Below are 14,943 nucleotides of genomic sequence, written 5' to 3' on the forward strand. Positions count from 1 at the left end.
CCTGGTTTGAACTGGTCAACCAGCTACCAGCTGTTTCAAAACATGGTCAGACCATGTAAAGCTGGGAGCTGGTCTGAACTGGTCAAGCAGTTAACCCACATCAAGCTGGGAGCTAGTTTCATCTGGTCAACCAGCTACCAGCGGTTTCAAAACCTAGCTTGAGCTGTTTTTATCAGCAGGGGGTACACCTGTTTTTTGGTTATGGCTGCTCTCTTCACCAAAGTAATTTGTACCTATCTTGAATCAGATTTACAAATAACTGTCAGTATTTAAATCTCTCTATATTTATATTAATGTTCGAAACAACCTCCATTGTCTTTAGCTGAATCTGCATTCTTCTCTTGTAGACAACGAAAGCCATTGTCAGGCCAGGAAAAATTCAGTTTTTTTATTGTATGTTGCCACTGACAGTGTGAATCTGCCTGTTTAGTGCTTCTATAATCAACTGAATTATACTAGTTTGCCATTCTGACAAAAGTCAAGCCAGAAAGGTGTAGAACTGTGAGATTTTCAAGAGTCCAAGAATCGAATAATATAAATTACTGGGGACTAGATAGTGCCTTGACATATACCATGCCCTGAAAATCCTCAACTCTCTGGCACTTGAAGTCCTTACGCAGCCTTAAAATTTCACAGGCATTCGAATCCAAAGTCCCTAATCCCTGTCTTCCTAAAAGTAATCAGGATTTGAAGATTTACAGGCCTTCCAGGTTGAAAGGAGGTGTGAACATTATTGCTGAATTCCCAAGTCCTAACTCTCTTGAATTTATCCAATTTACTGCTCTCAGATTGCTCAGCGTTATTAAAAGGGGCAGAGCTGAAAACCAATAAAAAATTTCTTTATGACAGAGCCATCCCGGTGTGTCTCACCAGTTCAATATTTATAGGGGCTGTAGGCCGTTTTTCATTATATTGGATATTGGAAAGAATATCTGTGTCCAGTTTTTGCTGCTCCCTTGTGTTTGGGGCCGGTGTGCTGCAGCGGGTCAGGCGTATATCCATCTCGGCTTGCTAGATATAAGGGAACACTTTGCCGTGGTAAAAGGCCGTCTTTGATTTCCAACGTAAATCCACTCAATGAACTCTGGGTGCCGGTGATAAACCAACGGCTAACGGTCGCAGCGTCAATGTCAGAGCGGGCCCAGCTCACAGGCACTCACGAGCAGAAAGCTGGCGTGCTGCCACCGGCCGTATTTTAGCACATTAGCGCTGTCTGTGCCCTTCCCCATTAAGCACGGGTTGCGTGACTGAAAGTCAACACCGAAACTGATGTAATTTTCTGGTAAACCATATTTAAAAAGTCTCTCTTTTCTTCTGGCCAGGGGGCTCAAATCACACTCGGAATTGGCAGCAAAACAAAACTTGTTAAACAACAAAATGTTATTTTGGTGCTTTGCTATCGGTGAGTTATCATGCGGCCTTGGTTAATGAAGCAGACAGGGAATAACGTGCTCGCGGTCTGATGACGAGGGGCCTTGAGATGGAGGAAATGCCTTCAGTTAGGTGCTTGATGATTTTATTTCTGTTTCCAAAAGTTAATTAAAAGTACCACCATGATACATGGTACTCATCAGAGCCCTGCTCCAGCTGAACCTCTGTTGCAAGATTTGTGTTATAGTTTATGAGCAAATAATTAAAAGATATTGGAAAACCAACTACAAATACAACAATGTTTGAAACATATTTTCTGCTAAATTAACTTTGTTCAGAGTAACACAAATGCTGTGTTGTGCAATTCTGTAGCTCATATATATTAGTTGTTTCAGTGCTTAAATCAGAGCAAACACAAAATGCAGTTTATAACTTTTACAACTGTCATACCCTGGTGTAAAATTCAGTTATCACCAGCTTGAAATACCAGCTACCAGTTGTTTCAAAACATAGCTTGAGCTGGTCAAACCATGTTGAGTATAGACCTGGTCTAACTGGTTACCCAGCTGCCAGCTGTTTCAAAACCTAGCTTTTCAGCAGACAAAACTACTTTTTTGCTGGTACAAAATGCCACAATTCTGTCGTTTTTAATGGATGCAAAAATGAACGACACAGCACCCATACCATGCCGTCAGTGTTTCAGCCTGACAGTAGCGCACTTTGTAGTGAGTACTGTATTCATATATTATGAAAGGAATGTTCTTTCAGTTCCCATCCAGGGCAGGAAAGAGAGTGAGGATAGGGATCGTACAGCGCAAATAATCAGCTTCCTTTACATCCTGCATAAGGCTGTCATTGTTTCTGCGTGTCATATCGCTTATTTAATTTGCTATTCGGAATTTAAAAGAGACAGCTCTGCAGCTCAGGGTAAAAAATGAAGAAAGGCCTGATTCCCACAGTATAGAATATGCTCAGATCACCAGCGAGGGAAAAAGGCATTCCTGTGCACATATGAATACTTTGTCTTTGAGCGGAAGGGGGGGGGCGGCTTGTGGGCGGGAAAGTGGCGGCTGATACCCAGGATTCTTTTCATCTTCCAGGCTTTTCCAGGCTTCGTTCATTCCTGTCAGCCTCCTCTGCCTCGTTAGCCTCAAGAGCAGCGAAGCGCTGGCATGACACATTCAGAAGACACTTTAAATTGGCCTACCCAAGCCATCCCCGTGTTTGCTGCCGGTCCCTGAAGTATGTCTAAAAGAAGATGCACTCTTGCCGGGTGAGGTCAGGCAAGGTCATCAGCGAGCTGTGCCACTCACCTTTGTGAAAGACGGCGTGGTTTGTAGAATCATATAGGATCACTAAAATGGTTTTAATTTACACACCAAACAGTCAGGTAGCTGTCTTGAATGCAATTGCAATCTTAGTTCAGGGTAGGACGCAATTATCTTAGTTATAAAAAGCCGATGGCGATGTGGTTGTAAAACTTCAGACAGCTTCCCTGAGCAGGCTGCTACTCCATTTTGGACAGGATAGTTAAGCATAAACGCATTCCAAAAGCTCTGTAATCTGTAATCTAAAATCAGTGGCTAGTTTTAATCAATCAGTCTCACGCTGTCCGTCTCCCTGTCTTAAAAATCCAAGCAGCACTTAGTTTCATATGCCTACCTCCATCTATTCCACATCCGTCTATGTTGGCTACAATTTAATTAGACCTGCTGTCAGATGTGACAATTTGTTTCGTTTGAAGATTTTTTTTTCTCCCAGGTCTTTTAATCTGTCACTCAACACACGGAACACCTCGGAGCCTCTTAATGACACTTGTATTAGTCGCATAATGCCCCCGTGCATGTTTCACATGCTAATGACTCCACGGGACGTTCGCTAGGGGGCAGAAAGCCTTCTGGGGGCACTACTTTAATTCGCGGGCAAGGAAGTGCAATTTCATCAGACACTGGGCTGGATATAACGAACCCACATAATGGAGAAACAGTCGGGTCAAACAACAGATAAAGAGAAAAATGTCTGCATGGCGAATCTCTCCATCAGAAGAGTGAAACGCGTCACGGGTAAAGACCATATAAAAATATATAGGCCTACAGATAGGGCTCTGATGGGGAGCGGCGCGGTAGGTACAATTTCTGTTGTTTCTTCCAGGCATCAAACTTGCCTCGTTAGCGCTGTTGAAACTCATCCCAAGGCAGTCTATTTCTTTTTTGTTGCTGTTTTCATACATTTTGCGTAAAACTGTCACATTTTGTGGACTCAACATAACGTCTTAGTAAAACAAAGGGTTCATATATCCCCTGTCTTTACTGTATGCCTACTTTAACCGTGCTTTCCTCTTAGTTTCTCCTGTATGCACTAAATAAGCATAAAAAGCTAATTATTCACAACTACATTTCAGGCAACAAGAAACCCAGCAAATTAGCAATGACCTGTGGTGCAGTAAATTAAGAAAAGCCTGCACCAATATTTTCTTACTCTAGCCAGGAATTATTTCATTTCAGGAGATAAAACTGTGCGGTTGTAGTAGGCCTATAACTAACGGGAAAATAGCGTGCTGTTTTATTTGTATTTATTTTTTGAATCTGTGTATGGGATATCCACCTGTTAACCATTTTCAAAATAAGTAACATATAATGAATTATTGGACAGTAGATTAATTATTTTACATTTTAAAAGCCATGTTCTAATTTTGACCATGCCAAAGGACAGTTTGTGCTTGCCTGTCCAACATGGATAAATGTGGTTTAAAAAAGCTTTAATCGCTTTGTTTCTCTATCACTCGTGTATAAGGCTGACATTAGGATCCTTGTCCGCACTTAATCATTGAGGATCTTGGAATTCTCTCTAGCATTGATTACTCATCACTCATTACCAGTGAGCTAATAATGCAGAGTGGCACGCTCAATTGAGTGATCAATGGCTTCTCCTGGTGTGTAGCCTTGGCCTCCATACACTCTCTCACAGGTCAGAGTGGGTCAGCTGTGCAGAGAGCAGTGGTGTGCTCTACAAACAGATCAGATGACTCAACCAGTGTCGACTGTGGTCAGGAGTCTCGAGGGAAAACATATCACTGGCTGTAGTGTCAGTCAGGCAGGGAGAATCTGCGAGAAGGCTAGTTTAAACTCTTTGACCCTGCTGTATTTCTAGAGTGGTGGCTCCCAGCCCTGTTCCTGGAGATCAACCTTTTTTGTAGGTTTTCACTCCTGCTGTAACAAAGTGCACCTCATTCAATGGCTAACGATCTCGTTCAACTGCTAATTAGTAGGATAGGGTGTGGCAAATTAGGGTCGAAATTAAAACCTACAGGACGGTAGATCTCTCGGAACAGGGTTGGAAACAACTGTTCTAGTCTGTTTGAAAGGCAATTTTGAGTTTGTGAGATTAGCATCCTGCAGCATAATTGATTGTAACAAGCCAGGGTTATGAAATACATCAGTGGTTCAGTTGGCATGAATCAGCCTTTCCTGAAGGAGCCACACGTAGACATGATTCATTAGAAGTAGCTGGCCATCGGTGCAGTTTTGGTGGGCTTCTATGTTGACTGAGTCATACTCGCCTACAAGGTGCCTACAAACAAAATCTGCTGACCACACAGGATGATGCATCGGACCCCCAAGCTGTCCGTTTTATTGGCAGTACTGTTGATGTGTTCTGTCACATAGATGGCTCCATGGGAATAATACGAACAGGGACATAGTCTATCACAGAACACAGAGCACTGTGGTTGTTGGTTTTTGGAAGATCGTTGATAGACTTTCTCTTATTCCTCATAAACACTAAAATATGTTTCTGAAAACTTTTGTGGCGAGAACTAAGCGATGCAGTTGCTGAATCTTGATTCCTATTTTATCTGCTGCACCTAGTTTGAAAGTTTGATTGAGCTTTGTGAGCTATGCTAGCTGCTCTGGATGCAATTTATTTGCATGGGCAGATCACTGTATGCAAATACAGACCCATTGGAGTGCCATTGCACTGGCCTGCTCCCCTCACACACCTTTCAGCTTTTCCATGGAATGTGTTGAGTGCCGGAATTGGTTTATGAGCACCTTCAGTACCCTAAGGTTACCGACCTGACTAGTGAGGCTGACTGATTCACGTCATACAGTGACCCCTGCTGGTGTGTGTGTGTGTGTGTGTGTGTGTGTGTGTGTGTGTGTGTGTGTGTGTGTGTGTGGCCTGTAGTGTAGTGGTTAAGGTAAGTGACTAGGACACGCAAGTTCAGTGGTTCTAATCCGGGTGTAGCCACAATAAGACCCGCACAGCCGTTGGGCCCTTGAGTAAGGCCCTTAACCCTGCATTGCTCCTGCTTAGTCTAATCAACTGTACGTCGCTCTGGATAAGATAAAATGCCAATAATGTAATGTAATGTAATGTGACCCCTGCCGGTGTGTGTGTGTGTTGCAGACGAGCGCGGTGCTGTGTTCCGGGGGATGCGCGCTCCTGGCGGTCAGCTCCCTGCTGGCCATCATCACCATCTTCCTCCCTAGCGGAGCCTGCGAGCGGCGGATTTGCACGCTGGCCGGGTACATGCAGATGGCAGCGGGTAAGTGCTGGAGCTGCGTCGCGGGTGTCACCTGCTTTGCCCTCAGATACCTGGCGGGATGGCGGGTGTGCCCATCATACCCGCATGAGTGAACCAGAAGGGAAAAATAATGCTGACAGGATAGCACAGCCTTTGGCTTCATCCTATTCCTTTTTCTGTCATTGATTGTGTGAACTTTATTGTGTGAAATGGACTGGTGTAAACATATATGATGATGTCTGTCATACAATTTGTTAAGTTTGTTCCTAATGTGTGACTGAAACTATTTATTAATTAATTCATTAATTTATTCAGTCTGACAAATACATGTATCAAAAACCAAGACAGCTGTTCTTCTTCAGTGCTTTCCAGGAGACACACTGGAATTCTGGGATTTGTAGTGCACTTTTAGAGATTTAGATTTAGAGCGCCCCATAAAAAAGGCAATTAAATCTCTTAAATATAGGTTGTTGGTTCTGGGAGTGCAGGGCCATCAGGTCTTGTGTTCACTCAATAGAAAAACTGCATGGTTAACAATGCAAATCCACAGCGCACAAGTTTAATGCCCTCCTCATAATCGTATCACATGCTGTTCAGCGCGCTGCAGCAACCAACTGTTTCCAACTTCATCGGCCTGGTCGTTGCCTTCTGAGGTAGGCCAGCAAGGCCGAACCGCCAATGCGTATAAAAAAGCAATTCTGTGGTTTTTTTGTTTTTTCAAGTGAGTATCGCACCTGCTCATCATAAATTGGATCATAAATTAAATCAGAAATCGAATCCGTGCTGGAATCAAAGGCGTCCTCTGCTCTAATTAGCCACGATCATGCCTCAGGAAAGAAAATGCAAGGAAAACAGAGTGCCGGTTCTGAGGCATGAATACGGATGGCACTACAGATGCCATTAACATTTCATATAAGGACATCCTGCAGAACTGCGAGGGTAAGGACTTTGTTCTGATGAACTGCAGTTGTGTTTACGCTTCCTATTTCCCTCTTCTCAGTCCCCTTCCTATCATCAAACAAACACAAAAAAAAAGCCTGACACTCAAAGTCCCAGGTTTTTTTTTGCAGCCTTTGCTTTTCAAAGTCTGCCTCGATCAAGCAGGCTGTACACTCTCAGAAATAAGGGTACGGTGGAGGTACATTTTTGTTGTTTAAGGAACAAATTTCCCAAATGTATCCTGAAAGGCACAATAGTGTTCTTTTGGTATGAAAAAGTAAATTTTTCAAGCAAAAAAGGTACAAATTAATTATTAGGGTACCACCCCAGGGACAAGCTTTTTTTTTTAACCTTTTGAGGTACCTTCGTAAAAATGTTTCCGAGAGTGAACGCACATACTCATTTTTCTTCTTCTGCTGCGGTGAGCTTCAGCCGTATCTGCTCATTCCCAGTGGTGGGACAGAAGTATAACTCTAGAAATATGCATCAGAATATGTTAGTGCCGAGAACACTTTACAATAATGTCACATGAAATGGCATTAAGTAATATAGTTGTTCACTAACTACTGAGAAGTTAAATTGTACGTCATTGTTAATGTATTTGTACATCATTAATTCATGTTAACAATGACACTAGTTGATGCCAATTCATATTGGAATGAGAAAAGTGAATGAATTTGTTAACAGCTAAGTTTATCCTATGGTTTGCTAATGTATAAATATTTGTGTAACTAATATATTAGTTGGTAGTTAACAAATATATTAACTAATTAATAGCTTCATTAATGTATTTGTACATCATTAATTCATGTTAACAAGTACCTTGGTTAAAGCCAATTGATATAAACGTATTGGGCGTGTGACCAATTACTTTAATTTGAGAGAAACATGGCCATTCAGAAACATGTTTCTCATAATGGTATGGGCCTTGTGAAGTTTATACTATACAATTAACTTGATTTTACAGATGTAGAAAACATTGGTAGTGAGTAAATATATTTTGGGTGTAATATTGAAATTCCTCTCCCTCTTCTGAGTTGTTATTTATATATTGGTGATAAAATGTCTACGTATGCTTTGGAGACACATTGTGGTTACATATATTCCACCGCCATGGGAGGGGCTGATGTGGTTCCCAAAAGTGACACATGCATCAATTGACACTCACACCAGTCAAATGAAACATTGTACTCCTCATTGTATACTGCATTAGTTATGACGTGCATGCAGATGTTTTGACATTTGTAATAAAATAACACACTTCCACTTTTGAGTGCCTGTCAGGTATCGCTTTAATAAGGGCTGAAAATTCATTCGCACATTAACTGGGTGGCAGGCGTAGAAAGTTTACTGGCAATCTAGAACTTTCCATTGTCAGTGAGACAGTGATTTGTTGCTTTTCTGGGCAGGTGGGGAATCCATTGGGATAATTCCGGAGGGGCAGGGTGGGGGGGGGAGTGTGTGCGGAGGTTGAAAATGTTATGTGTTTGTGCCCATGCTTGCATTATGGTTGAGATGCAGGAATTAATGAGCCAGGAAAGGTGCCATATTCCATCACTCATAAGTGGCGCTGTGGGCCCTCGCCGTGTAGTGTGGCTGTTTTAATGTAGGGCTCTTAAAATGGAGTCATCCACATCGCTTCACAGGTTCCAGTAGATTAAACCTATGCCAGTCGCCACAGTTAAGCTCTGTGGAAAGGAGGAAATGTGGGAAACTCTTCTGCAGTGACATCAGAACGCAAATTAAAGCAATCGCGTTGAAAACAATGGCATTTACTCTGTTGCTTTGTGGACAAAACAGTGCTGATGCAACTGTTGGGCAATGATTCATAGGCAGTGTTTACACGCTCTCGCAAGGATGAAATACGAATCGGGAGTTAATCTTGCAGTTGGGAAAATTCTCTCTTCAGCCTCCTGACTTCAAACAAGCATTAACATTTAATTCTTTGTCTTGTTAGTAGATCAGAGAATTAAGCTAAAGTGTGTATGACAGTATTACCGAGTAGCAACAGAAGCAGCAGAAGACAGCCCTGTAGGCCCGGTACCTGAGAGGATCTGGATGGCCGTAGGATACCAGGGACGGGGCATGACCCTTTGTACAGTAATTGCCGTTCAGGTCTATTTGTATCACAGTGTCACATTTAGCACCACGTGTAGTCGATTGGTAGGATTATCTGCAGCAACCGGACTATAGAAATGTAACCATGGAAACATGTAGTGCACACAAAAGAGGTGGGGGGGGGGGTTATTGCATTTGAAATTGCTTGGCACTCAAAAGCTGTAAAAAGTCATGCTCTCTGAAGTATTCTGCTTTTTTTTTTTACATAGAGCTGGAAAACATTTTTGTGATCTGGTCATTATCAGCATCTGTTTGTGGAAGGCTTATTAACCACTAGAAAGGCTACAGAGATGTAGACTGAGCTTATTTTAAACATCAAACATCAAGTCTGTGATTCATGCACATTCATTCTGTAACACATCTTCCCATAATGCAAGGGCCCTTTAGCTAAATGTCCTGCCATCCTTTTAATCTTTTGACATTTTGTCGAGCTGTGTGAGCATGGCATTGGATGTGGGTTATGTACTGTAGAATGTAGGAGTTTTAGAGTCTCAGTGGCAGGGCCCTGTAGGAGCTGGACTCTCAGTGAGAAAATAGACAGAATATAGAACAGGTATTTTATGTCATAAAATGACTTTAGATTAAGTCCTCTCAGTAGTTCTCAAATAAGATCAATAATAATCTTACAAATAAATATGACTGCACAGAATTAATTATTTATTTTTGCCAGACATTAAGACTTTTCAGCAAGGCGGCCTTGAGGAAACAAATGTATTGACAGTTTTTTCTGAATCTTTCAAAGTAAGGCATTACTAATGTGAAAATAAGGCTACTCTGTACTCTGTAGATGTTTTAAATTGCATCTTAAAGAGAAGTTAGGTCAAACCTCTGATTTCAGAGTTGAAGGCAAGGCATAATTATGAAAGGCATGAACTATTTCATCTTGAAAACATGAAGATGAATGTATCTTTTGTTTGCTCTCCCGAGTTTAGTCAGAAAAACTTTGTTCATCCACAATGTTGTGTGACCTAAGGCATGCTCATAGGATGTCCAATGAAAGACTCATTTGGTTTACAGATTTAAAGCACTCTGTTATCTACAGAAGAACAGAGCCATGTGAGAGAACATATTTCACTTGAGAGAGATCAGAGATGAGAGAAAACTTTGATTTACGCAAACTGAAATCTGTCTGACTTGTTTGCTGAAAGTTAATGGGGGAACTTGCAGAGAAGTCCAGTAGTAATACCCATACAATATGAAGTGTACTGCTCAGATTTTATGTTTCCTACTGTTTCAAGTGCTGCAATCTAAAATTTCCCTCGGGATGAATGAAGTATCTATCTATCTATCTATCTATCTATCTATCTATCTATCTATCTATCAAAACTCTCGATATTCTGGGAGCTCTTAACCCCTTAAGTATCGCCCATTTTCTTGACACAAGTTTATAAATGACATACCCAAAATACAATAGTGACTATTCCTGAACCCTTTTGACTACAGGCATATTTCTGATCTCTTCTGTAAGGTAACCCTTTGGGGTTTGTTTTCCAAGAGTCAGAATTCAAATATGTTACAGAAGCTGAAACACAGTCAAAGTGGAATTTTTTTTGTTACTGAAAAGATTTCTGTTTTTGACTGGATACTGATTATTGTAGCCGTGGCTTGTGTGCTTAGAAATACGATGGAGCCAAGTCAAAACACTGGACAAATTTAAGGATAATATCACCAAAATTGAGCATTCTGCATTGTTTAGACAGGTGTAGGTGTAGACAGGTGTAGACAATTAGTTAGAGCGCAGCAAGAAAATAGAAAACAGGTGCGATGGATGACAAGTTTAACAGGTAATTAGTAATTGTTAGTAATAAACCTATCCTGCCCTAGCATTAGTAAATTAGTAAATGACATGCACGAGAAACGTAAGGTAACATGAACACATGATTAGTTTGTTAGTTCTACCCAATCCTGATCTAGCGTTAGTAGTTCCGCAAGGTTTGCGGAAAGACATGTAAAAGTGTATGATTAAACAGTGACCAGTCCGCGTAACAATAAACATAAATCAAAAAACACTTAAACGCACTAAGACGCTAACCACTCAACATAACAAGGTAAAATAAATCGAAACGAAACATAACTAGACATGACAAGAAAATAAATCGTAACGAGAAACAAACTAAACAACATGACGAACCTAGACTAACATAATACATAAGACAATTATGAGACTAAGACAAAATGAATAAACATAAAACATGGCAAAACAGACCTGAAACGTGACATTATCCTGAAAAAGTGTTTGCACTTCCCCCTGCCTGTCACCCTATCTGTCCCAAACTCCATCTCCTTGCAGCTATAGCTATTAGCTAAAATGCTTTTTAGTCATCACTTCAATAACATGCCCGTAGTCAGTTGAAGTTGAAATAGAAAATACCTTATACGGATGGGGGTTACGTATTTTCTCTGCAACTAAATTGCAAATAGTGTTCAGAGATGGTTGTCATGAGCTCATCGTGTTCAAGAGAGCCTATACAATACGTAGAAAACAGCACTTCTAAGTACAGGTATTTCTGTAGAAGTATACAACGGTGAAACGGACTACAATGATAACTCCTTCAGAGAAATCTGAAGTAGCTAAATAATGGACATTCTATCACATTTTTAGAATGAGAAACTATTATGCATTTGGGCCGATGTACACTTGTTGTGAAAAGGACACGGACATTACCTTATTTTTTGTGGCATGTGGATTTCCAAAATACAGAGAAGGTGAGGTCCACCCCCCCCCCCCCTATATGTTACAAAATAAGGAACTAAATAGGTTATACAGATAGAACCGTGAGTTTTAAAGCTTTCAAACGGTACATCCTGTTACCATAGTGATTGAAAATGGCAGGCTGGAATGAATACAGCCCTGGGCCGGTGAGACTTATGGGGTTAATTTAGGAATTATATTTCCTCATGATATTTAATAAGAACTGCAAAAATAAAAAAAATAAAAAAATAATCTGATTGAATGGAGGCACATGTAAAGTTGTCAAACAGTCGTTAATTTGATCTAACTTAATACAAAGGCAATTAAAATATGTTGCGACAAATTAGAATTCATGCAGAAGCTTGCCTAATGATCTGTTTAAACTGCAGCCTACTACTGTTAGCGCTCGCTGTGATGTGAGCCCCCGGAGACTCGCTGCTTTGTATTAAAATGAATCCGATCTAGGTACGCCAGAAGCATAAAACTTGCTGATCTCATAAGTGCTAACGCTAGTAATGCGATACAGCCGCCCCAAGTTCTGAGTGTGCTTTGAGGGGTCACAGGGAATTCAAGCTGCAAACGCGAGCTTCGTCAGCTCCAGGTTTTTTGGCCCTGGCATGCAAGCCACAAAGCTGGATTTTGATCCAGCGCAGAAAGTTCACGCAGTCAACGGGAAGCGGTCTAGTATATCATGATGTCATCTGTTGGATGTGGTGCAGGTTAAGTTTCAGTCCCAGTAATGTTGTGGCAAGTGTTGTTGGAATTGTACTTTTAAAAAAAAAGAAAGGGTTGGGAGTGTAGGCTGACGGTGACCTGTGTTCTTGCTTTAGTGGAGTGGGTCCTTCAGAGCTGTGATGTGGCCGGTAAATAAGTCACCCTCAGCGTTTATTTCCCCTCGTAGCATTATTCATCCGCGTTGCGGCGGCAGAAAGGGGGGGAAGTTAACTCTTCCCAACTTGCTCGGTCGTGGTGGAAGTGGCCGAGGCGTTTTATCATGCCGCGTGAGGATGAAAGGTTCTCCGGGCCTCACAGTGCATTTCCATCCCGCCTGCGGTCCAACCTGCCTGGTGAATTCAGAAAAGGATTTTTTGAAAAAGGGTTTCGCTAGCTCTGTTTTTAGCTGAGCGTGTCCTGAGGAGCGTCTCCAGGATTAGACCGCAGGAGCAGGGAGCCTGTTCAGCTCCACGTGTTACGGGCGGAGAGGGAGGGAAACCGCTCGCAGGGTTTGCAGGTTGCCATGAATTTTTTAAAAGTGCGACTGAGGTTTTATTTGCGAGGCGGTGAAATCTCCAAAGATTTTTAATGCATATTTTATCTGCTTTTTTTTCTTCCTCTCGGCGGTCTCACGCCAGTAGACGCGAGTGTTTATTTGCTGCGTGTGGGTGGGCCAAACAGTGGAGACGGTGAGTTCAGCAGAGCTGACGGGGACCGGGGAAATCGCTGCGCCATGAAAAGCAGTATCATTCGTTCCTATGCATTTTTAATATTTTGATGTTTCAAACCTATTTTTATTCCCGGCCAGATGGGGCCTCGCAGACTGCAGCTACCAGGTCCACCTCAAGATTGGATTGAACGGAGGAGTGCTTCAAATTTCATGCTCCAAATCTCAATCAATCAGATACAATAGCGAACTCCAGACAGACTGGCGCAGCTGCGGCAGTCTGTGCTATTCTGAAAGGTACAAGTGTTCAGATCACCCAGAGCCATCCAGTATTCTACGTGCGTGTAACAAAGTTTCCTATAGAAAGCGAGCCTCATATTAAATATTCCCATCTCCATAGAAGAAGGTCACACCCAACCTAATTTGCTGGCCACCACAGCGAATCTTTGTTGGAGTGCAGTGTAATTTCCTAAATATTAGCACTTGTCAGGATGTTAACATGGGTATTAAATTATCGTAGGTCCCCTAAGTACAGAGTGGAGATTTGCTACCGCAAAGTTTCTGAAAGAATAACTTGAAATATCATTATATTTCAGGCTAAGAGAGAATGAGAGTGTACTTCCACCAGTTTTGTAACGATGTTACTGTGAGACTTCGCTTTAATGGAAGATTGCTTTCTTCTATCTAAATGGCTAGTGGGCATCCCTGAAGCAGACTGTGTCAAACAAATGCGTTCACTGTCCATGTAAATATTATTTTTTTAGAGCTTGCAAGCTATTTGTTCACCGTAGAACTAATGTATCTCACCAAAAAGATTTTTTGGCTGAGCTCACAAAAAATATGAACACAGTACTGCCTCTCCCCAGAGGAACTTTTCTGCCTCTCTCACTGCTGGGAATTCCACATCTGCCATTTCTTAAAATCACATTACAGTTAATTAGCTGGTGATTTTATCCAAAGTGACTTACAGTTGATAAGACTAAGCGGCGAACATTCCCCCCCTGGAGCAATGTGGGGTTCAGGGCTTTGCTCAAGGGCCCAACAGCTGCATGGATTTTATAGTGGCTACACCAGGCCTTGAAGTGACTTTGACCGTGCCAGACAGGGTGGTTTGAGTATCTCAGATACTGATCTCCTGGAATTTTCATGCACAACAGTCTATAGAGCTTGCAGAGAATGGTGCGAAAAACAAAAAACATCCAGTGAGCAGCAGTTCTGAGGGCAGAAACACCCTGCTAATGAGAAAGGTCCGAGGAGAATGGCCAGACTGGTCAAAGCTGACAGGAAGGTGACAGTAATGCAAATAACAACACATTACCATCTATGAACACACAATTCATCAAACCTCTAAGTGGATAAGGCTACAGCAGCATAAGACAGCTAAGAAAAAATAAGTAATAAATACCTAATAAACTGCTCAGTGAGTGTATGTATAAAGGGGAGACTGTAATTATGACATGCTCACTTGAAATCAATGCAAATACTCTCATATTAAAGCTGACAGTCTGCACTTTAACCACATATTCATTGTATCATTTCAAGTCCAATGCGCTGGAGTGGAGTGAAAATGATAAAAATGGTGTCACTGTCAAAATACTTACGCACTGCACTGTATACAGTATAGTATATGGCTATTTGCTGAGGGACTACAGGTTGAGTACCTTGCTCAAAGCTAAAGTACAGCAGCTGTGCCCCCATCTGGGATTGCAGTCTCCAGCTCCTGCAGTCATAAGATCAGATCCCTAACCACTCCGCCACACGGCTGCACTTCATCAGTGGGACAGATCCTGGTGGAAAAACATTCCAGATGTCATTCGCTATCTTGTTTTAATCAAACGAAGCACTACTGTGACAGTTGCCGAGAAGCTCGCAGCAGAGGGACCAAAGCAGCAGCGGGAATGTAATTTAAAGTCATCT

General features: G+C 41.8%; 1 protein-coding gene across 1 annotated transcript in view; it reads left to right on the plus strand.

The window, feature by feature from the left end:
* Positions 1-14,943, plus strand: part of LOC133133809 (LHFPL tetraspan subfamily member 7 protein) — a 117,235-nt gene that overhangs the window by 21,575 nt on the left and 80,717 nt on the right. Inside the window, exon 2 of the mRNA XM_061250041.1 lies at positions 5,779-5,917. Within this exon, the coding sequence (XP_061106025.1) occupies positions 5,779-5,917 (139 nt within the window). The remainder of the gene's footprint in view (positions 1-5,778; positions 5,918-14,943) is intronic.

Source organism: Conger conger, chromosome 7, assembly GCF_963514075.1.
Source record: "Conger conger chromosome 7, fConCon1.1, whole genome shotgun sequence".
Taxonomy (NCBI): Eukaryota; Metazoa; Chordata; class Actinopteri; order Anguilliformes; family Congridae; genus Conger; species Conger conger.